The sequence below is a fragment of the Sceloporus occidentalis genome, unplaced genomic scaffold (genome assembly GCF_023333645.1).
Source record: "Sceloporus occidentalis isolate IW3139 unplaced genomic scaffold, rSceOcc1.0.p SCAF_67, whole genome shotgun sequence".
NCBI lineage: Eukaryota > Metazoa > Chordata > Lepidosauria > Squamata > Phrynosomatidae > Sceloporus > Sceloporus occidentalis.
The window spans coordinates 311,891-336,099 of record NW_028317047.1 but is presented as its reverse complement, the minus strand read 5'-3'; the positions used below and the strand labels follow the sequence as shown (position 1 = coordinate 336,099).

Here is a 24,209-nt window from a genome sequence, read left to right as displayed (position 1 = left end):
AGTCGGGATCCAGAAGAGAGTTAGTAAGTCTTTATGTGGATATCCCATTGGAATCTCCCCTTTATACCAGGCTTCTGAGGATGCTTCCTGTCTCTGAGTTAAACAAGCATGAAGTAATAAGGCTGCTTGAGAATAATCCTGTATCAGTGGGACACTAAGGCCCCCTTGCAGTTTATTCTTAGATATCAGATGGAGATTTATTCTTGGTTTTTTAGGACCCCATATAAATTTATTAAAGGAGCATTGAATTAGCTCTAACCAACTAGAAGGAACACTCAAAGGGATCATCCTAAATAAATATAAGAACTTAGGTAAAATATATGCTTTGATTATATTTATCCTCCCCCACCAGGAGATAAATAAACCTCGCCATTTTTTAAGGGAGAGGTTTATTTCTTTTATCAAAGGCATAAGATTGATTTCCATCCAATTTCTTGGAGTATTTGAGATTTTAACTCCCAGGAAACAAAGAGATTCATTGGCCCAGCTCAGACCCATTTTCTCTATTTCATGCTTTTGTTCTGCGTCTAAATGTAGTGGGAGTGCAATAGATTTATTTATGTTTAGTTTATAATTAGAAACAAAACTATATTTATGTATTAAATCCAAAACATATTTTAATGAATTTAGAGGGTCTTTAATTGTGATTAATATATCATCAGCATAAAGTTTTATTTTCTGGAGATCTCCCACTCCACAGCCGACTATATTCGGACAGGCTCTAATATCTCTCGCCAGAGGTTCTAGTGAGAGAATATAGAGCAAAGGGGAGAGGGGACAACCCTGCCTTGTTCCATTGGTAAGGGGAAACCAGTTGGAATTTATACCCGAGCCAAACACTCTGCCTTTGGGGTTACTATACATGGCCATAACCGCCTGATGAAACTTCCCTTGTATTCCAAAGGCATTCAGAGTTTCAGCCATAAATTTCCAGCTGACCCTGTCGAAAGCCTTCTCGGCATCCAATGACAGGGTCAGCTGGGGAACTGCTTCTTGTAAAGTATGTTCCATTTGGCCCACTAGTGCCCTTATATGATTTGTCGCTAGCCTACCTTTTATAAACCCAACCTGATCACTGTATATCAACTGAGGCAGTACGGGATTAAGTCTCTGGGCCAGAACTCCTGCATATATTTTTATATCAGTGTTTAATAGAGAGATGGGTCTATAGCTAGTTATATTTTCTGGGTTTTTACCTTCTTTTAATATCGGAATAATATTTCCTCGCAGAAGTTCTTCTGGAATAAACCCTTTGTCCATAATCTCATTAAAAACAAAAACTAGTTGTGGAGCCAGATCTTCTATAAAAACCTTATAAAATGTGGCATCAAAGCCATCTGGTCCAGGGGATTTCCTCTCCTTAAGTCTACGAATTTCTCTTTGTACTTCTTCTAGAGAAATTTCCCCATTTAATCTATCTGTAGACTGATTGGAAAGTTTTATAAACGTTCTTTCCAGAAAATACTGCTTTATGTCTGTTTCAGTAGCTTTGGTAGATAAATTATATAACTCTTCATAAAAATGATTGAAGGCCTGACCTATATCTTTAGGCGCTAGCAAGGTTTTATCTTCATATATAATTTTAGAAATAATCCTATCTTCTCTTCTCTTATTGAGTTGATTAGATAGCATTTTATCAGCTTTATTTCCTTTATAGTAGCGTTTGGAGTTTAAAGTCATTAAAGCTTTATTAGTATTTTCTAGGAGTTGAAGATTTATTTTATCTTTTAATTCTGTAATTCTATCAGAGTTGTATTTTGTAGGATTATTTTTATTAAGCTTAGTTATTTGTGAAAGTTTTATATATAAATCAGACAATTTAGCTTCTGTCTTTTTTTTTGCATTAGCACCTAATTTGATAAAATTACCTCTGATTACGGCCTTATAGGCACACCATAAATTTAAAGGGGATATACCCTCTTTATCATTTTCGATGAAGAAATACTTTATCATCTTTATATGCTCAATGTCTGTCTCTTTTTTCATCAAATTTGGGTTTAATCTCCATTCAAATCTGCATCTCCCTACACTTTCATCAATATTCATTGAGAGCAGATTATGGTCCGACCAGGTTACTTCGTGTATACTTATATCTTTAACCTTAGAAATCAAATTACTGTCTCCCACTATTAAGTCAATACGCGAGTATGCACAATGCGTTTTTGAAAAACAAGTATAGTCTCTATCCGTCGGATGGAAAGTCCGCCATATATCATAAAGTACATGCCTTTTAAGTAATAATTGAAATCTATGGGCCTGTAATATTAGGCCTCGTCCTTTTATAGTACCTTTAGAGGATAGTTTATCTAGTTGAGGATCTAAGACGCAATTAAAGTCACCCATCCACACTAAAAGACCTTGTTTGATTTTTAGTACTTTATCTAATAACTTAGTCAGATATTTGACTGGTGCATGGTTGGGTGCATACACGTTAACTAATGTAAAAAGCATGTTATTGATAGTTACTATGGCTACTATATATCTACCTTCCGGATCAGTTTCTACATGTTTAAAATTAAAATTTAAACCTTTAGAAAAAAGAATGGCCACACCTCGTTTTTTGTTTGTTTTTAAAGATGCTGTAATAGTAAAAGGAAATCTATAATTACTAATATCTAATTTATCTACAGACCGCCAATGTGTTTCCTGCAAGAAACATATGTTTAATCTTTCTTGCCATAATCTTTGTAACACTATGGCCTTTTTTTTTTTCGAGTTCAAACCTTGAGTATTTATCGTGCCGAATTTTATCATATCTGTTTCTTTAGGAAATTATTAGTACTCCGCTTAGTTGCCAGACCAAAAATATTTTGTAATACGAAAGTATAGGATCCACATAAAAAAACAATTGACATATAACATAAAACAGACATTAAGTGGGGCATACCCTGAACACACCACTTACATCCGCAGAACATCCCTTCATTATTACTACGAATAAATATTGCCATCTTTACGATGGCATTTGAGTCTAGGCCTATATTACGATTTAATCTTGTTAATTAATGAGTCTAAGACGAAGAAAGAAAAAAAAAAAAAATATATATATATAAACGGATATGCGAATATGTAAGTATACGTATAATATATGTGAATATATAGTGTCTTGTCATATCTTTCCCTTCTCCTTCTCCTCCCTACTCTTTTCTTTTTCTACCTTCTAACGTATTAGTAAAAACTAACTCCTATCATGTGAAATCAATATGTCAACAATTAAAAATTAAATATGTGATCACGTGATAATTGCATAAATTATATAAGGTAAATATTTATATAGAAAATATCTATTATTGGTAGCCCCTCGTGTAAAAGAGAAGAAAAAAAAAAAATAAAAAATAAATAAATAAATAAATAAAAAATTAAAAGATATATATGTGTAGTGTGAATATATAATGTCTTATCATGTCCAGACAATCGTGTCTATCCCTACTCCTTCTTCTCTCTCCTCTTATTCTTTGCCTCTCGTTCCTTCTTACGTGTTTGTAGTGAGTAAATCCTGTGAAATCAGTGTATCACCATTAAAGGTAAAATGTGTGACCAAGTAAGTGAATCTGAACTTAAATAATGTAAATATATATATGTGAAGAATAACCCCTCATGGGAGTGAGAAGGAAAAAAAAAAAAGTCCAAGATCCATAAATGTTCTTTCTTGATGTTTCCTGGTATTCTTGAGATTACTGAATTTTTTTCTGTTGGAGCCACTTCTCAAGATCTTCTACATTGTCAAAAGTCCGCACTTTGTGCTCATAGAGTAATTTTAACAGGATATAACCATTTATAGCGGATTTGGTTTCTCCTCAAGATCTCCGTAAGATGAGCATATTGCCGTCTTCTTGATCTTGTGAAGTATGACAGGTCTGGAAATATATTTATTTTTTGATATGGTTCTCCCAGAGAGCCTTCTCTAGATGCTTTTATGATCTTCTCCCGAATTTGTAAATTGGCGCAGCGTAATAAAATATCTCGAGGTATGTCTACTGGAATTCCAGAACCTTTTATAAGCCTGTAATGACGTTCCCATAGTGGAATATGTCCATCTTGTACAACTCCCAATTTTTGGAAAAAATCCTTTAGAAAAGAATCTAGGTTTTCATTTATGAGGTTTTCTGGTACTCCTCTTATCCTTAAGTTCTCACGTCGGGCGCGGTCTTCATAATCCGCTAGCTTTTGTTCCAGAGCCTCTATTTTAGTGTTATTATGTTTAATGTTATCCTGCTGTATCAAATCCTGTGAGAATAAGGACTCAATTTTTTCCTCATTTGATTTCACTCGGGTTGCCACTGATAAGAGATCATTTCTCAGGTCTTGTATCTGGATTTGAATCTCGTGTTTTATTCTCTCGAATTGGAAATCTAATGCAGATTTTAGCTGATCCTGAATTAAAGGTGTTATATCTGATATAGATGTTATAGTTTTATGTTGTTCTTCCTCTCCGGAGCTTGATCTGTTCATCGTATGTTCCAACTCTGATCTTTCACTGTCCAGTTTTGAAATTTGTGGAGAAAAGAAAGACAGCCTTTTCTCTGGTTTATCTTTTTTATCATCTCTTTTTTCTCTTCTAGAGGATTTATCAGTAGGTTTTTTTGCCGCCATATTAAATCTTAGGGGGGGATATTTCTTCAGGAATCAATTTGAAACCTAAATTATAGTTCCCCTTTATAATATTTAATAAAGTTAATGGAGGAGAAAAGAGAAAAAAAAAAAAAAAAAGTGCAATTCAAAGACGAGAAAATAGTAAAATTATGAGAAGATCTACTTATCTAAGTGGCAATTGAGGAAAAATCGCTCCAATTCAAGTCATCAAGGGAGTTCCTCAGAAATAACGATCCTCAGGAAGTAACATTAAGCTTGCCGAAATTGGGTGGAATAGGAATAGATTATATTGCCGGTAGGTAATTAAGGCTTTTCCCCTCGGCACAAAAAAACATCCATCCACATTCTTCCTGTGGTAAAAACTTTAAACACGCGGCGGAAAGAAGCATACTACTTCATCCGCCGCAAGCCCCGAACTCAAAGCACTCCACACCAAACGCCGAGCACTTCACACCTTCCCTCCTCCAGCCAACCTCAGCAATCGCGTCGCATCAGCAGCGTCCGTGTCCGTGTTCGGATCAGCAGCGTATCGAAGCAGCACCATATATGCATCCGTGCCCATCCGTGTGTGCTCGCATCGGCAGCGTTCACATTCGCAACGACGAAGCTCCACAGCGGGTCCGGTCTACCGGCTCTCCAGGAATCTCGGACGGGATCTCGGACAGTAAGTCGTCAGAGACCATTAGACATGCCGCGGCCTAGGCTCAGTTCGCCACGCACGGCGCGTATTCGCGTCTTACGTCATGGCTCCACCCCCCCCAAATGCTAGTATTTTAACCCTTTCCAAGCACTAATTCTACCATCAGCCTTTGTCAAACTTTATGGTAGTCATTTTTTTTGCATTTGTTTTTTCACACACATTTTACTTTAGGTATGAATAAACAGGTTCTGGTATATGTCACTATCACAAAACACCCCAATATGTGTTCAGCAACATCTCATGAGCGCAGTGATACCCCACATGAATGATTTTGCCTGGCTGTTTGGGGGCAAAAGGGCCATATTTGGAGCATGCACATTTTTCAATGTTGAACTTTGGCATTTGGGGATCCACTGCCCATGCCGTATTTGGTACATCTTTGAGCCGGGCCATTTCAGTATGCCCAATAAAGCCATATATTTTTGAAAACTAGACACCATAGGGTATTTTAAATGCTGGTATTTTAACTCTTTGCATGCACACATTTTACCACCAGCATTTTTTCAAAGTTTGCAGTAGTATTTTTGTGTGTGTATTTTTCCCACACACACCTACTTTATGTATGAATTTACAGCTCCTGGTATATGCCGCTGTCACACGACACCCCAATATGTGTTCAGCAACATCTCCTGAGTACAGTGATACCCCACATGCATGGGTTTGTCATTTTTGGGGGGAACTAAAAGGCCACATTTGGTACGTGTGCATTTTTTAAATTGGAAATTAGATGTGTGGCCATCCTTCCCCCCCCCCCCCCCGTGTTAATTGGGACATTGTTGAATCCGGCCAATTCAATTTACCCCATCAAATCATACATTTTTTAAAAGTAGACACCCCATGGGCATTTAATATGCCAGTATTTTAACTCTTTCCATGCGAGAATTGTTTTAAGCTAATGTGCTAATTTTAGGACTTGCTCACAAAAATATATTTTTTATATATATATATATATATTTTAATTTTTTTTTGCCTTTTTTAAAACATTTTTAACATTTTTTTTCAACTTGAAGGTTCCCCTGATAGTGACATCAGAGGGAAATTATTTTTACATTTTACTGGTTTTTTACTATTTTTTTTTCTACTTGTTAATTTTATTTTATTTTTCGTTTATTTTTTCTAATCACACTGTGATTAGAAAGCTGGGCTCCATTGACTTGCATGGTTGAATGCAGTACCTGTATTCAACCTGCAAGTGGAGCCAGAGTTCTCTAGAGGGTCTGGAGACCGTCTAGCGAACCTTTTCATCTTTATTATTTTTTCCGGAGCGGTCACAGTCCATCAAGAGGTAAGTGTTTGGTGTCGCTGGATGCCTCCTGATCGAGGCATTCCAGCGACACCATTTAAGTTTAGGAGGTGATCATTGATCGCCTCCTAAACGCTTTTAAAACGGGTGTTGACACCCCGGGGAGGGGCCAGACATGGCCCCTGATTCCGATAATGGCGTTGCTGAATGCCTCCGAATTAATTATTCGGAAATAATAACCTGAGTTTTATGACCCTGTATGGCCTGTTATTGCTTTTCTGCTAAAGGAGAAATAGCAAGACGCTTTGGACAATGCAATGCTTCCAACTTTGTGGGAACAGTTTTGGGAAAGCCCTTTTCTATTCCAGCATGACTGTTCCCCAATGCACAAAGCAAAGTCCCGAAAGACATGGTTGGATGATGTTATAAATAAGAAAAACGTGTCTGTATTTTATGAATCTTACTGTAATTATTGAATAACATTTACTGAATTAATTTATATATTTACACTGTTATGCTATCAATAACCACTAACTATCGAGTGTAAAGTCAGAGTCCACACTCCTTGTTTTCTGCAATTAACAATATTTATTAAGAGAGGCTAAACAAACTAACAATACATATACAAATTTCTATAAGTTAGTATATGCTGTTACCAAACTATCTATTCATTGATTGAATGGAAATAACAAAGAAACAGCAGGATAAGCCTGTAAACATGTGATACAATTAGCACTCCCTTGTGATCATCTCCACGCAGACTCAGAGAGAGAGAGAGAGAGAGAGAGAGAGAGAGTGTAATGCACCTACCTTAATCAGCTCCCGGCCATCTTCTTCTCTTCCCCGGCTGAAACGCCGGCACCGCACGCTGGAACTTGAAGCAGCCGCTCGCGCACGCATGAATATTTATGAAGCTGACCGCCGGCTGGATTCCGCTGCGTCTCTATGGCGACGCAGGACGCGATCACGTCCCGGACGTCGGGGAACGCCCCCCCGGGCTATTTAAACCTCGAGCACAGTATCCTCAGTGCTCAGTTATACTGGTCCTGTCCGTATTTCGTGAGCTCCTCCCGTATTCCATATATATTTACCTTGTTCTTGTTCTCCCGGTATCCGACCCTGGTCTGCTAAACGGCTTCCTGTGTTTCTCTGGTTTCCTGACCCTGGCTCTCCCTGCTACTACGTGTACCTCTGGCATCCTGACCCCGGCTATCCATACCGACTACGTGTACCTCTGGCTTCCTGACCCCGGCTATATTAACGGTTCCCGTGTACCTCTGGCGTCCCGACCCTGGTCTGCTAAACGGCTTCCCTCTGACCACTCGTGCTTACAGTTACACTACCAAGTGCCCTGTTACCCTCACCAGGCCCCTTGCGTGTGTTCTGTTTCTGAGCAAGTGTGTTCCAGTCCTGCACATCGGATTCCTTCTGGTAAGACGAACCTCACAGAGAGTTTGCAGGACTTTATAAACACAATAAGTCCTCCTTCTGCTGGACACTCCCGAGTGACCCTTAGAGACCAAGGTGATAGAAAAGGGAAAGGACATTGCACTGGGGGAGGGAGTGGAAGGTGACCAAATGTCCTAACTGATTTGCCATGTGCTCTGCAGAGAAGAATCTCCATTAATGTTTGAGACCATTTTAAGGTCTTGTATAGAGAGGCTTTGCCCATTGGATCTCCACATCATAACACCATTTCACTTAATTGGCATACAGTTGGTTGTCAATCATGCCTTCCTTTTTACAGATGAGTTGTGAGGTGTGGAAGAATGTGACTCGCCTGCACAGAGCCCTGACCTCAGTCCGATTGAACACCTTTTGGATAACCTTTAATGGATATTGAGAGCCAGTCCTTTTTGTCCAACTTCAGTGCCTGGCCTCACTAATGCTGTACTGGATGAATGGGCAGATATTCTCACAGAACTTGAAAATTGAAGGCCGTTTTCAATGTGGGCACGAAATTTGTTGTCCGATGCCCACATTTACTCTCACACACACTCGATTCTGTTCACACTTTCTATCGCTACCTTCTCTGCAGAACACTTCTGTGTCTTACATCTTCTTGTTCTCCATTCTCCTTGCTTCAATCTTTACTTTTCTCTCTTCTCTCTTCTTTCGTCGTTCACATCTCCACGAACATAACCTCCTGGTGAACTTCCGCCAATCTCCAATGAAGGAGAGGATGTCACCAGCAGCGGAGGTTGTCTACGCTCATCGCACAAACGTTTACTGGCTGCCAGAGAGGAGGATCCCCCTGCAGGGCTGCAGGAGACCTGGATCCTCCTCTCTAGCAGCCGGTGGACGTCTGCGCAATGCGCGCAGACAACCTCCGCTGCTACCCGCCACTTTCGCAGCAGGGCTTCTATTACGGAGCACCGGCGTGATGTGACCTTCCAGTGCTCGGTCATTGAAGCCCCGGCAAAAGTCCTGGGTAGCAGCGGAGGTTGTCTCTGCGCATCGCACAGACATCCACTGGCTGCCCCAATTGACACCAGGGAGTCTGAAGCACAGGGGACAAGTCTAGGGATGCATCTGTAAGTCGGGGGGCATATAGGGGGTATAAGGTATATCAGAGGGGCCAATTGGCAAATAAGGAGGAATAAGGCATATTGGGGGGGCAGAGTGGCATATAGGGGGTATAAGGCATATCAGGGGGCAGAGTAGCAAGCCATGGAGCAGATGTGCATAACTGGGGGGCAGGTTGGCAAATAAAAGAAAATGAAAAACAAAAAATACATTTTTCCTCTCCTCCTTTTTTATTAAATATGAAAAAAATGTTTACATGTGAATTAATGTTTAATGGTAAAACTTTTTTCTTAAAGGGTAGTCTCATATTCAGGCTTTTTCTTTTTTTTCTAAATTAATATTCAAATTTTGGGGAGTAGTCTTATAATCAGGGTCATCTTATAATCAAGCAAATACGGTAATACATTTCAGATTTATTTATGAATCATTTGCATTTTTTTATACTATACTGCAGCCTATTTATCTACTTTCCTCAAAATAACCTCTGTAAAAATATAGTGGCGGGGGGGCAAAATTTTCTGTTCTTGCCTTGGAGGCAAAAGGATCATGTGTGAAACACACTGCGGAATACCTTGATTGACATCCTGTTAAGGATAGGTGGCACCTAGATTCAATAAATACATTGGGGGCTCACTGGATGGTGCCCAGATGTCAGTTTCATTTTTATCACAGGAGAAAATAAAATATGCATTTGACATGTGCATTGTGAATTTCAAATGTAACAAAATTTGCTGATTTTGTCAATTCATACGATTCTTCAAAAACAAAGCCAGACACCCCCAAAATAGACGAAATGAAGCAAAAACACTGCGCATTTGCATTCGAAATCTGCGGGCTCCTTCACTCCCACTCTCTCACACTCTTTGAATGTCCCCCTACTTGACACGGCAGCAGAGCTGCAAGACACGGAAGTGGTTGGTAGAGAAAGTAGGGAGACATTCAGAGAGTATTCGAGTAAACGAAAATGACAGAGTGAGAATATATGTGGTCGTCAGACAACAAAGTTAATTCTCAAAAATGAAAATGGGCCCCGATTTTTGGACAAAATGAACTGGCAGGAAACTGCATTTAATGTCAGATAATGAATGGGTCAAAAACTAACTCAAAAATTTATCCAAATCGTTTTTGACTCATTTGAACATGTCTAATAAATAATAGACTGCTGATGTCCAGTGTAATATTGGTGGTCTGTGGATTAATCTAGTAAGCATGTTATAGAAGTGTGACCTACTAGAGGGAACAATAAACACAATCTAACTTGGCACTTGTCAAAGTCATCATCTAATGTTTATAGCTGGTATTAAATCATTTAAATCATAGAAACAAGTCACTGTTTAGCTGCAGCAAAAGTGTTGGAATATGAAACTGCTTGACTAGCGTAAGAAAACAAATTACTTGAAAATGCTGATTAATGGTTACGAATTACAATAAAACAACAAATAAATATGTTTACACGTTGAGAAATAAATATATTTCCTTGAACATATTTTACTTTGATAAAGTATCTGGTGAGCCTCTTGCGCGAAAAAATGTACTTCAGTAATTTGTTACAACCAGAAACCTTTTTCCCCCGCTTGGAACAGTTCCATTTTCCTGGAATATAATAAGACAACAAGAGTTTTAATGTAATTGTCTGCATTATTAATGCACCAATTAAAATACTTCACTGTAGCAAAAAGTATGTATGTTGAATGAGGTAAAATAGTTCCAATTAATCATTAAACAGAGCTTTTATAAATGTATATGTTGTGTGTGTGTGTGTGTGTGTGTGTGTGTATATATATATATGTGTGTATATATATATATATATATATATATATATATATATATATATAATATATATTTATCTGATTTTGCGTGACTTGATGGCATTGAGAAAGGTCAGCTATCCTTTAATTACGTTTTGTTTTTTTAGGTTTCCCAAAGTGATATAATGATAGAATTTTGTGTTATTAGAAGGATCAAGGTAGCCAGAGCTCTTAAAATGGTACCTAGTAGATAACCATTTTTTTGTCTTTTGGCAACTAGAAATATGGTCTTATTTTGGCCTCCAAAGTCGAATAGCTCTTGAATTCTATGTGTGACAAATAGACAAAAGGTGGTTGAAAATAAGACATCAAGGTTTATTCACTAAAGGTAGATCACAGGAGAGTTGCAGTTTCAACTTGCTCACATCACTATTTATTACAAAGGGACAACATGGGCAAATAATTTAGTAGGTGAGGAGACCTTGACGAAATCTTCTATCTGATATAACTATATATTTTAGGGGGTTCAGTCAAACTCTTTCTGCAGCAGAAGCTTTCTGGGCTGGCCCTACAGAATATGTAGCTGTCGCTTCAGGAATTAGACCCCTTAGTCAGTATAACATAACATCTTCCATATTTTGGAGGAAGATAAAACTCACACTAAAGAGTTGAATAACTGTCTCAAATGAGCATCAGCGAGATCATTTGAGTACTTGGAACTTAGACTAGATTGGTTATCTACTGCATTGTGTGGTTATGATTACGTATCGTTTCTTATGGATTTGTAATATGATTTTAATAACTATCTTTTTGCTCAAAGTATCATAAATATTTTTTTTCTTCAAATATTAATTTATCTGGGCAGTAGTTAAATGTTTAATATGTTTCTTTTCTCCAGGAAAATTGAAGTGTGGTCTAATAATTTTGAATCAACCACTGGACAGATATTGGTTAGACCAACTGTGGAGTAAAGGTAATTCATTCTTTATTTTCTCTATTAGGTTCAGTTTCATCATATGGGTTGAAGACAATCTTTCTGTCTGCATAACACAAAAAGCTTCTACAAATGAAAAATCACATACTCACACTTACATGCATACACATGCACGCATGCATGCACACACTTCCAAACATGACACAGTTGGGAGATACATTTTGGCAAGATATATATTGGGGAATAAATTTGATTGATCCTTCTTTCCTCATATCTTATAGAAGAAAAGGTCAGTCACAGCAGCCACATGGGTTCCATCTAGGAAGCCACCAAACACCTTGCACCTCTACTGTTTACATGCATATATATATACATTCACTGGCCACTTTATTAGGTACACCTGTTCAATTGCTTGTTAACATAAATAGCTAATCAGCTGATTGCATGGTAGCAATGCAATGCATTGCATTTAGGCATGTAGACGTTCTCAAGACGATTTGCTGAAGTTCAAATCAAGCATCAGAATGGGGAAGAAAGGGGATTTAAGTGACTTTGGCATGGTTGTTGGTTCCAGACGGGTTGGTCTGAGTATTTCAGAAACTGCTGATCTACTAGGATTTTCACGCACAACCATCTCTAAAGTTTAAAGAAAATGGCCCGAGAACATATCTGTAAGGACTTATCTGCCTCTCCGGTCCCGCGCCGTGGCCGGTCCCGTGACGCTTCCTCCTCAGACGGCTTCCCGGGCAGCGAGTACCACCGCTACCCGGTCGGCATCTTCACTGCGTGGCCGGCGCGGCCACGTGTGGTCAAAACATAATATTACACGTTACATCTGTAACGTGTTCTTATAACCTCGGGTGACCTCCTTAATGCAGGACACACCTCCACCTTTCCTTATTTAAACCTGGACTTCCTCTTCTGGGTCACCCTTGGTTGATGTATTTTGCTGTTTCCCTGTGCGAGTTGCTGTGACTATTTCTTTGTTTGACCCGGCTTGCTGACTTCGCTCCTGTTTTCTGATTTGGCTCCTGTTCTCTGATCGTTGGTATTGACTCAGCTTGTTTGACTACTCTTCTGGATTTGATTCGGCTTCCTACTTTACTGGTTACCAGCTCCTGGCTACTCCTGGTTCCTGTTTGCCTGGCTCACTCCGCCATCCGGGGTCCTCGTCATCCAATCGTTACAATATCCAGTTGTGTGGATGAAATGACCAATGTATGCAGAATACCATTTCTGAATGCACAACACGTCGAACCTTAAAGCAGATGGGTTACAGCAGAAGAAGACCACACCGGGTGCCACTCCTGTTAGCTAAGAACAGGAAGCTGAGGCTACAATTCACACAGGCTCACCTCAATCCAATAGAGTACCTGTGGGATGTGGTGAAACTGGACATTAGCATCATGGATGTGCAGTTGACAAATCTGCAGCAACTGTGTGATGCCATCATGTCCATATGGACCAAAATCTCTGAAGAATGTTTCCAGCACCTTGTAGAAAATATGCCACGAAGAATGAAGGCAGTTCTGGCAAAGGGGAGTCCAATCCAGTACTAGTGAGTGTGTGGGGGGCTCACAATAACCTGGTTGCATAGGTGTGCATACCCTCTTATAACTGGGGCTGTGTTCAGAATTAACCAATCACATTCAAACTCATGTTAAATAGAAGTCATTACTCATCTGCCATCATTTAACCCCTTAATGACAATTGCCGGTCCTGGCACGGCACGGAAAAGCATGTGCTTTACGACAATTGACGTGCCAGGACCGGCACGTCTTTAAACGGGTGCAGAAAGCGATCTACTATCGCTTTCTGCACCCAAAAAGCGTTGCTGAATGCCTCGACCTCGAAGGGGCCATCTCTGGCCCCTCCACGGGGCGTCAACATCCGCCATACTTTGTATGGCGGCGGACGCCCGTTTTAAAAGCGTTTAGGAGGCGATCGACGATCGCCTCCTAAACTTAAATGGTGTCGCTGGAATGCCTCGATCAGGAGGCATCCAGCGACACCAAACACTAACCTTTTGATGGGCTGTGACCGCTCCGGAGAGCGGTCACAGCCGCAGCTGCCGGCAATCTTCGCCATCAAGGAAGATGGCCGCCGTCCTGTAACAGGAACCACAAATTTTAAAAGTTCGCTAGATGGTCCAGACCATCTAGAGAACTTTGGCTCCACTTGCAGGTTGAATACAGGTACTGCATTCACCATGCAAGTCAATGGAGCCCAGCTTTCTAATCACAGTGTGATTAGTAAAAATAAATTAAAAAATAAAATAAAATTAATAATAATTAGAAAAAAATAGTAAAAAAACAGTAAAATGTAAAAATCATTTCCCACTGATGTCACTATCAGGGGAACCTCCAAGTTGAAAAAAAATGTAAAATTTTTTTTTAAAAAAAATAATAATAAAAAAAAATATATATATATAAAAAATATATTTTTGTGAGCAAGTCCTAAAATTAGCATATTAGCTTAAAACAATTCTCGCATGGAAAGAGTTAAAATACTGGCATATTAAATGCCCGTGGGGTGTCTACTTTTAAAAAATGTATGATTTGATGGGGTAAATTGAATGGGCCAGGTTCAACAACGTCCCAATTAACACGGGGGGAAGGATGGCCACACATCTAATTTCCAATTAGAAAAATGCACACGTACCAAATGTGGCCTTTTAGTTCCCCCCAAAAATGACACACCCATGCATGTGGGGTATCACTGCACTCAGGAGATGTTGCTGAACACATTATGGGGTGTCGTGTGACAGCGGCATATACCAGGAGCTGTAAATTCATACATAAAGTAGGTGTGTGTGGGAAAAATACACACACAAAAATATTACTGCAAACTTTGAAAAAATGCTGGTGGTAAAATATGTGCATGCAAAGAGTTAAAATACCAGCATTTAAAATACCCTGTGGTGTCTAGTTTTGAAAAATATATGGTTTTGTTGGGCACACTGAAATGGCCTGGCTCAAAGATGTACCAAATAGGGCATGGGCAGTGGATCCCAAATGCCAAAGTTCAACATTGAAAAAAGCGCATGCCCCAAATGTGGCCCTTTTGCCCCAAAACAGCCAGGCAAAATCATTCATGTGAGGTATCGCTGTACTCAGGAGATGTTGCTGAACACATATTGGGGTGTTTTGTGATAGTGACATATACGAGAACATTTTAATTCATACCTGAATTAAAATGTGTGTGGAAAACCAAATGCAAAAAAATGACTACCACAAAGTTTGACAAAGACTGGTGGTAGATATGGTGCATGGAAAGAGTTAAAATACTAGCATTTGAAATACCCTGGGGTGTCTAGTTTTCAAAAATATATGGGTTTATTGGGCACACTGAAATGGCCCGGCTCAAAGATGTACCAAATAGGGCATGGGCAGTGGATCCCCAAATGCCAAAGTTCAACATTGAAAAATGCGCATGCCCCAAATGTGGCCCTTTTGCCCCCAAACAGCCAGGCAAAATCATTCATGTGGGGTATCGCTGCGCTCAGGAGATGTTGCTGAACACATATTGGGGTGTTTTGTGATAGTGACATAAACTAGAACATTTTAATTCATACCTGAAGTAAAATGTGTATGACAAAACAAATGCAAAAAAATGACTACCATAAAGTTTGACAAAGACTGGTGGTAGATATGGTGCATGGAAAGAGTTAAAATACTAGCATTTGGAATACCCTGGGCTGTCTAGTTTTCAAAAATATATGACTTGATGGGGTAAATTGCATTGGCCGGGTTCAAAGATACCCGAAATGGCACATGGGGGGAAGAATTACCAGATTTGGAAAAAATGGCTTTGAAATAGCAAAACGCTACCTGTACTTATTGCCCCATAATGGGTAGAAAAAAGCAAAAAACATAAAAACATTGGGTATTTCTAAACTCAGGACAAATAGTAGAATCTATTTAGCAGGTTTTTTCATTACCTTTTATAGATGAGTAAAAGATTTTTCAACTAAAAGTTAGAAACAGTCATTTTTTTCTAAATTTTTCACCATATTTTATAATTTTTTTAATAGTAAATAATATGATACAATCAAAACAATGTCATCTAAAGAAAGCCCTTCTTGTCCTGAAAAAAACAATATCTAATGTGTGTGGGTTCAGTAAACGGGAAAGAAGAAAATTACAGCTAAACACAAGCAGCGCAGAAATGTTAAAAAGGCCATTGTCACAAAGGGTACAAAAAGTAAAATCAGCCTTTGTCTCGAAGGGGTTAAAGTGACTCTGATTAATCACAAATAAAGGTCAGCTGTTCTAGTAGGATATACTTAACATTTGCTAAGTTGCATATCAGAGCAAAGGCCATGGTCCGCAAGAGGCCTACTGCAACATTAAAGGAACTGAAGGAATGTCTGGCAAGTATTGGCTGTTAACTACATGTAACAACAACCTCCCATATTCTTCATATGAATGGGCTATGGGGTGGGGTGGCAAGAAGCCTGAATCCAATTGAACATCTGTGGGGTGATCTGAAGAGGACTGTGCACAGGAGATGTCCTCACAATCTGACAGATTTGGAGTGCTTTTGCAAAGAAGAGTGAGCATCAAGATGTCCCATGCTAATAGACTCCTACCCAAAAAGACTGATTGCTGTAATAAAATGCTTCAACAAACTAATAGTTTCAGGGTCTGCACACTTATGCAACCAGGTTATTGTTTTTTTGTTTTTTCCCCCTCAAAGATTTCAGTTTGTTTTGCAAGTGAATTGTTCACGTTATAGGTCACATTAAAGGTGGAAAAAGTTCTTGTTTGGCATTTCAGATAGAACCCATGTGCTGCTGCTGCCGCCATTATCTTCCCTTTCTCCCTATCTCTCCCTTTTCTCATTATATCCCTCTTTTCTCTATCTCTCCCCTTGCTCTCTCTTCATTGACTCTCCTCTTTCTTTCTCTTCATTATCTCTCCTCTATATCTTAATATCTTTCAATTTTCTTACTATCTCTTTCCTTTCTCCCCATCTATTACCTTTCTTACTTCCTGTGGTGGGAGTGCAAGGTCTGTTCTTACAGACCTCTGTTTCAGTGCTGAGTGCGTGAATATGTCATCATGTCCCAGCTGTCAGCATCAATGAAAGAGCAGTGAAACAGAGGTCTGTATGAACAGGCTTGTCTGGTATCTGTAGATCAGTGTTTAATAATGCTTTTACTACCCCCTTATATATATTTGGGTTTGTGGATACCAATGCTAGAGCCGAAAGATTATTATTTTAATAACAAAAAGACAAATGTTACACAGTGCCACAATTACAAAAAATAAGCCATACAAAATAAAAATAAAATGGGCAAACAGTTCTTAAAAACAATGGGACTTAAACACAGGATCCTCACTCACAAGTTTCATCAATGAGCATGCCTGTGGAAACTCCTTAAGTCCAAATCGTTCCTTTCAATGTTGTTCCAATGAGAGTTAATCTTGGAGTTCTCTTTTGAGGTGGCTGCATTGCCGCTAAATCTGAGTCTTTTGCAAAGAAAACACTCCCCTGTCCACATGATCATGTTTTATCTAGGAATGGAATTCCTATAGCTCAGAATTCTTATCAGTTAGGCCATGTATCACCATAGGGGTCCTAGTACTTAGTACTTAGACCTTGAATCTGCAGAAAGGGTCTGTCACGGAGCTGGCTAGTCCGACCGACTACCTCCGCTGTCTTGTGCTCCCTTAGCCTGGGACAACACACTTTCCCCGGTTCCCCAGTCACTCGCCGAGACTCAGTGTAGGGTAAAACCAAACCAAGACTGATTTATTTTGGACACACAGGGCTGGATATATCCAGCAAAACACACATTAACATAAAACAAGATATTGGGACACAAACCGCCCCCTTAATCTGCCTCTCAGAGACAACAGGGGCAGTAACGGGATTAACAATACAATAGGGGGAGACTGATTTATACAACATTAAACATCAAAGAATGGTGGTCACTCCCTGGTGGCAGATCCTGGCTGTCTGCCGGAGATAATCCCCTCAGCCAGTGATGAGATGATACTGCTGGGGGTAGCCACAGAAGTCTTTACAAACCCAGGGCCCATAGTCAATAGGGAGGAGGCTGGCAGTCAGGCTTCTCCAGTGGCCCCAGTGATGGAGGCTTCCGTCACAATTCTCCCCCCTTCGAATTGGACTGACATAGGATGAGACCCCAAACGGGTTGACTCCGTAGTCAGTCAGTTTATTTGGCCCATTAATTCCCTCCCAAAATTGGTGCTCCTGCTGCTGCTGGGGAGATGGGCCGGCTGCGCCATCTCCCGGGTACCGCTGTATCTCCCTGAACTCCTGCAGCTTTGGTAGGTGCTGGGCAGAGGCCAGCGATGCTCTGCCTGGTTGCCAGCACTTCAGCTGGGGTTAGGGAATCTTGTGGGTCGGCCTGCCGCTGGGGAGGGAGGGCCGGTTCCTCTGCTCCTGGACATGTGAGCTGCCGCTGGGAAGATGGACCGGCTGTCACATCTCTCGGTTCTTCCCACTGCCGCTGGGGAGGAAAAACAAAATCCTCCGCTCCCGGACATGTGAGCTGCCGCTGGGGAGAAGGGCCGGCTGCCACATCTCCCTGGATCCCTGTAGTCATTGCAGGTGTGGGGCAGTAGCCAGCAGCGCTCTGCCCTGTTGCCAGCTCTTCAGCTGGGACTAAGAGATCTGGGCAGACTGCCTAGCATTCTGAGGCCCCCCGTGTGGAGACCGCAGTGTTATCCACCCCTCTTGGGTTAACATCCTCAGATGTAAAATCAGTTAGATCCACAATCTCTGGATCTGGTTGTGGCGCACAGTCGCACAGCTCCAGTATCGGATCTGGATTAGCTGCCTAGTATCCCTCTGACTCAGGGGTGGAGACCGCAGTCCCATCCACCCCACCTGGGTCAACATCCTCAGGTGACCACTCAATAACATCCACAAAATCCACACAATCCCTGGACACCGGGGCATTCTGTTGAACGCGGTCAAACAGTTTTTTATACGCCTTTTCCAGTTCCCACTCTTGCGTAATTAAAAAGTCTAAATCACCTTTAAGTCCTAGCGCATCTGGGAGGTCCCACTCCCTGAAATCCCGGATGTCCTCAATCCGCCACTCCGCTGTATTGCCGAAGTCCGGATCCTCCTGAAGACTATCCCATAATAATCCCGGGCCACCAAAGTCATAGCCCTCTGGAGAACAATCTTTCGCAGTTCCCCAATATGCTTGCTCTGTATACCACTGCAGAGCCCTATAGTGATCTTCCAGCTCTACCTCCTGTTGGACCAGCTGGTCCAATTCGGATACCCATTGCTCCTGGGGTTGCTATCCCAGGAAAGACATCCGTAGTTCCCGCTGGTCTCTAATCTTTTGTTCGGAGCTTGGAAGACACTGACCCCGGCGTATAACAGCCCTCTGCCATACTGACCGTCGAACCACTTGCCTCAGGTTCTGGTATTGTTCTGTAGGCAAAGCAGTGGTGTAGCAGGAGAGGATGACCCGCAGCAGCCCCTGGAATTCTGATACCACATCCATGTCCTTGTCAAGGCGACCGAAGTCTGCCGTCCTGTCGGTCAATCCCGGTAGAAAGTAAGTGTCCCTCAGACTAAGAAGAAATCCCACCGCTGCCACCAATGTCACGGAGCTGGCTAGTCCGACCGACTACCTCCGCTGTCTTGTGCTCCCTTAGCCTGGGACAACACACTTTCCCCGGTTCCCCAGTCACTCACCGAGACTCAGTGTAGGGTAAAACCAAACCAAGACTGATTTATTTTGGACACACAGGGCTGGATATATCCAGCAAAACACACATTAACATAAAACAAGATATTGGGACACAAACCGCCCCCTTAATCTGCCTCTCAGAGACAACAGGGGCAGTAACGGGATTAACAATACAATAGGGGGAGACTGATTTATACAACATTAAACATCAAAGAATGGTGGTCACTCCCTGGTGGCAGATCCTGGCTGTCTGCCGGAGATAATCCCCTCAGCCAGTGATGAGATGATACTGCTGGGGGTAGCCACAGAAGTCTTTACAAACCCAGGGCCCATAGTCAATAGGGAGGAGGCTGGCAGTCAGGCTTCTCCAGTGGCCCCAGTGATGGAGGCTTCCGTCACAGGGTCAATAATACATCTTAAAGGTGATTAGAAGTCGAAATGTGTCACCTCAAGATAATGGCATTGTGTACACAGAAAATGTTCCTTATAAAGTAATAAACATAATTTTTGATTTTCCAGTACACCAATTTCACCGTTTCCTACAGTGAAGGCCTGGTCTTGCCTACACTTTAAGAACGAACAAGGAATAATGCATGGGTATTCTTAAAAAGTTGCAAGTAAGGCAGAAATAGACTAGGTTTCCTCATTCCAGCCCTGAGGACAGTGAGACATCTAATCAATGGTTACTGGAACATATATTACATAGATTATAATTGGTAACGGGTAGAAATACAAACAGCATAAGAGCTACGGTAACCAATATGCTCTCTAGAGAAAGGAGGAAACAAGCTTATGAAAAATATTTAGAGATGAACATCTGATTTAATTGCCATGACAGAGTTGTAATTTACAGTAGTCGGAGTATTTGTAATTTCTCTTTTGTGATAATACATATGAATTGCTACATCTGATTTTCTAGGACTGTGATTACAGACAAAATGTTTTATTTTTTAACTTCTTTGTAGAAACTTTTCAAAGCAAAATACTTTGAAACAAAAAGTATTTCTGCATATACAAAGAAACATATTTCTGTCCCCTGTTGAACATTGCAAAACACCATCAGGAGACTAATGATAAAGTGCAGACTTTTTCTTGGTCATTTATGTACATTCTTTAAATCTAAAACTTCATTCCTTAATCCCATTTCTCCATGGTCACATATTCACCAGAACGTCGAAATAATGTAATTTTTCAGGTGAAAGATTAATTTGCATCTATTTAACAAACTAAATTAGAGTTGGGATTATTTTGTCTTCCTTCCAGATATCTTAAAAACCCATCCCAAGAGAAATGAAAATGTGTCTTAAGAAAAACCCATTCTATGAAAGAGTAACAAATTAATTTCACTTAATTAACTGGAATGGAAATAGCCATTTTATTTTGCGGCAGCCACAAGCTATTAACTTTGTGGACCAATATGCGTTATTGGGTTTATAGGATTTTAAAGTGATGTCTTTCTCCAATGTACACTGTATCTACTTTTAATTATGTTTATTTGGCATCTTACTTTAGGCATAGATTTTGTTTACAGCCTACACATTCATTGACTTTTGGTGTTTTACCCAATTGGAATTTGTTTGCAACACCAAGCAAAAACATTTAAATCCTCAAGATTGTAAGCTTGGGAGCAGGGCTCTCTCCACCTAATATATCGGTTTGTCTTAGTCTGTCAATTCTCGTGTTGTCATACCCCTTAAACATATGTATTGTATTAAGTGCTGCGTAAATTGTGGGCGCTATATAAATAATAGCTAATAATAATACGTACTGTATAATTTGTACAGTTAATATATGAAATGTCTAACTATCTAGACATATCAGGTTGTCAGTATTATACTATACCAGTATGATAATGGGGGAAAAATACGCCTTTTGGTTGTAGAGTTCTCAGTTTGGTTGATATGTGTTCTGGAACCAGACCCTGACAGGCAAACGGTCTTGGTTTGTAAAACCAGAAGTTTGATGGAATAAAGTTAAGAGCGAAAAGATGTGAAATATTTTTTTTAAAAATGTTTGATTTTAAATGCATTTTGTAGGGGGAGGTCACTGAAGTCAGTTGTTATTAATAATGGAAATATAATGGCATGGCAAAATGTCATTTTTGTCAAAACAATCACAATTCTCTGTGCTTTTACAGACATTACCTGACCTTTTTCTTCCCTTTAAATCCCATTGTTCTTTCAAACAATAATTTAATTGTGAACATTTAAACAGGTTATAAGCCATGTCTGGTATACTGCAAAGCACAATGAACTATTTAGATAAAATAAGTAATATTTCGTTTTGAACTCCTCTGTCTTTTGGCTTGCTATCCCGTACTGCTGCAAGTTATGTTCTCTGTTATAAGCATACCTGGGAACTTCCAGGCTGTGGCTCCCTGGACTATGATGTCAATGTCATCAGCAAGTGACCATGCCAAAAACCGCTCTCACAACTGGGGACATTTCAGCCTGTGACCTGGAGAAGCAGCGCTTGAACAGGAGTCTCCTAGGTATGGTTATAAGGAACATTTGGTCTTTAACATTTTATCAAAGTGAAAAATATATTTATTGGTTCTAATCACTAGATTTTATTGCCAACTGGACAATTTAGGGGATCTCCTACCCAGAAACCCAATTAAACAATATTGTGACATTTTCACTGATGGTTTCCATAGTGTCAAATAACTATTTATATCACTTAATATATTGTTATAAGAAATTACTTAGAGTTTTCCTATCATATTTTCTCTTGATAATACACTGTACAGTGGGAACATAACTGATATAAAAGTGCACATTTACTACAATTTCCCATTTTAATTAATCAACCACAATGTATTTTTAGTTGGTAGGTTGAATATGCAGGTGCCCCGTTTATGGTACTCTAGGTTTTTGTTAGAAATTCTCTATTTGTAGGCATATTCACTAAACCCATGAGTTTATCACTGTTATTTAGCATGCATTAAATATTCAGTTTCAGTTAAATATCTAGAAGGAAGAGTAATCTGGAGACTCGGATCACTCTGTTTGCAGAGCTGCCCTCTGGATTTGCGAAGCTAATTTGCCCACAGGATTGAGCAAGTAGGGCTCCTGATAGAGACCAAAGGCTTGAACCAGAGTCTTGAGCAGTGTCAGTATACAGGGCCCTCTTAGGAGCTTGGCTCAAGGAGGGATCCCCATTTGCTCCAGCCAGAGAGGTATAAGTGTGGTGTGTGCATGTTTGAGCCTCATTTGTTTGAGAATACTATGTGCATTAGTTTGGTAAACTAATGCACATATTAGTAGTATGTGTGTTTGAGCCTGGCGGTGTGTTTAGTCCACCAGAAAAAAAAGTGTCAGGATCCAAAGTGCCCTAGGTTTTTTAGGGTGTGCAACAATCAGCTAGCAAACACCCCTCTGAAGTAAGATGCGGTGGTTGCCGCAAAAGGCAAAACAATGCTTTGTCACAATATGATAAATAACAAAAAATGAAAACAAATCATATGGCTTTGTTTTTGTTGAATGTATTACTGTAATATGTCATCTGAGGTTGTATTTACCTATTTTTTAGACCTGCTGAGGAACAGATGATTGTTATTATGCCCTGATATATAAAGCCATAGACTTCAAGTAGGGTGTACATGACTATATCACACACACACACACACACACACACACACAGACATATATTCCAAGTTGATACCACTGTTTTAGAAATAGAAGATTTCAGTGTTTTTACACATTGTAATAAAATAAACTGTGAAACCTTTTGTCATGCTCTATCACAAACCAAGTATATGATAAAAAAATAGTGGAGCTGAGCAGCACGGGGACACAGAAGCAGTAGGTACGCATTCCGAGAAAGCATGAGAGAGAGTGAAAAATAGTGTGGTGTGACTAACAGAGTGGGTAGAGTGAAAGAACCAACAACATTTAACCAAAATTTGGAGCTCTTCGCGTTCATTTGTTTTTTGGGGGATCCCTACTCATTTTTGGGGATTTGTACAAATTTCTGAAATTGGCAAAATATATTATTATTTATTGTTTTGTATAGCGCCATCAAATTCCGTAGCGCTGTACAATAGGTAGACAGGGTGTGACAAGTAGTATTTAACATGACAATTTGACTCACAGAAACAAATCTGAATGCACGAGTCTAATATAAATAAATAATAATAAAAAAAAATAATAATAAAAAAAAAAAATATATATATATATATATATATACACACACACACACTCTGGAAGTCACTTTTAGTCTGATTTTGTCTTACTTGAGAGACCAGCAAGTTCTGCTGAAAATTAGCATATACCACATTTTCATGCCAGGATAAATCTCTACTTTTAATATTAAATACCAATTAACCTAGAAAGCTGCCTTAACTCTCTGAAAATATTATTGTGGTTTGTGATGATTGCATTTTGATCATAAAATCAGTTAACAGTATAAAACTTCCTACAATAAAATAATATTAGTGCAGGTCATTAAGTTTTGAAAGTTGTATGTATGTACTGGCGCCTGTGCACACATATTGATATAGTTAACCCATTTTACATAATGTCAGGATGAATGGGCAGTTTCTTAGTGTCCCACAGTTACGATTTCTTGACAGCATTTAAGCAACAAAGGACCATGGTCCTTCAAAAGTTTTGGGTTCAATAAATATAACTTTGCATCTGTGCTGGTCCTTCTGTATCTGTAGCCAATCAAGCTCGACCTGTATGGATTTTGCAACCCAAATCAGGGGATCTGACTTGGCTTCTGCTCAGGTGGTGGAAAATCAAGCTACTTTTTCTTTTAACTATAGAAATTCAGAAGTG

General features: G+C 39.8%; 1 protein-coding gene across 1 annotated transcript in view; it reads left to right on the top strand.

The window, feature by feature from the left end:
• Window positions 1-5,139: 5,139 nt before the first annotated feature.
• LOC149286599 (thiamine pyrophosphokinase 1-like) overlaps window positions 5,140-24,209 on the top strand; it is a 161,478-nt gene continuing 142,408 nt past the window's right edge. Inside the window, exon 1 of the mRNA XM_089493821.1 lies at window positions 5,140-5,257. Coding sequence (XP_089349947.1) covers window positions 5,140-5,257 — 118 coding nt within the window. The remainder of the gene's footprint in view (window positions 5,258-24,209) is intronic.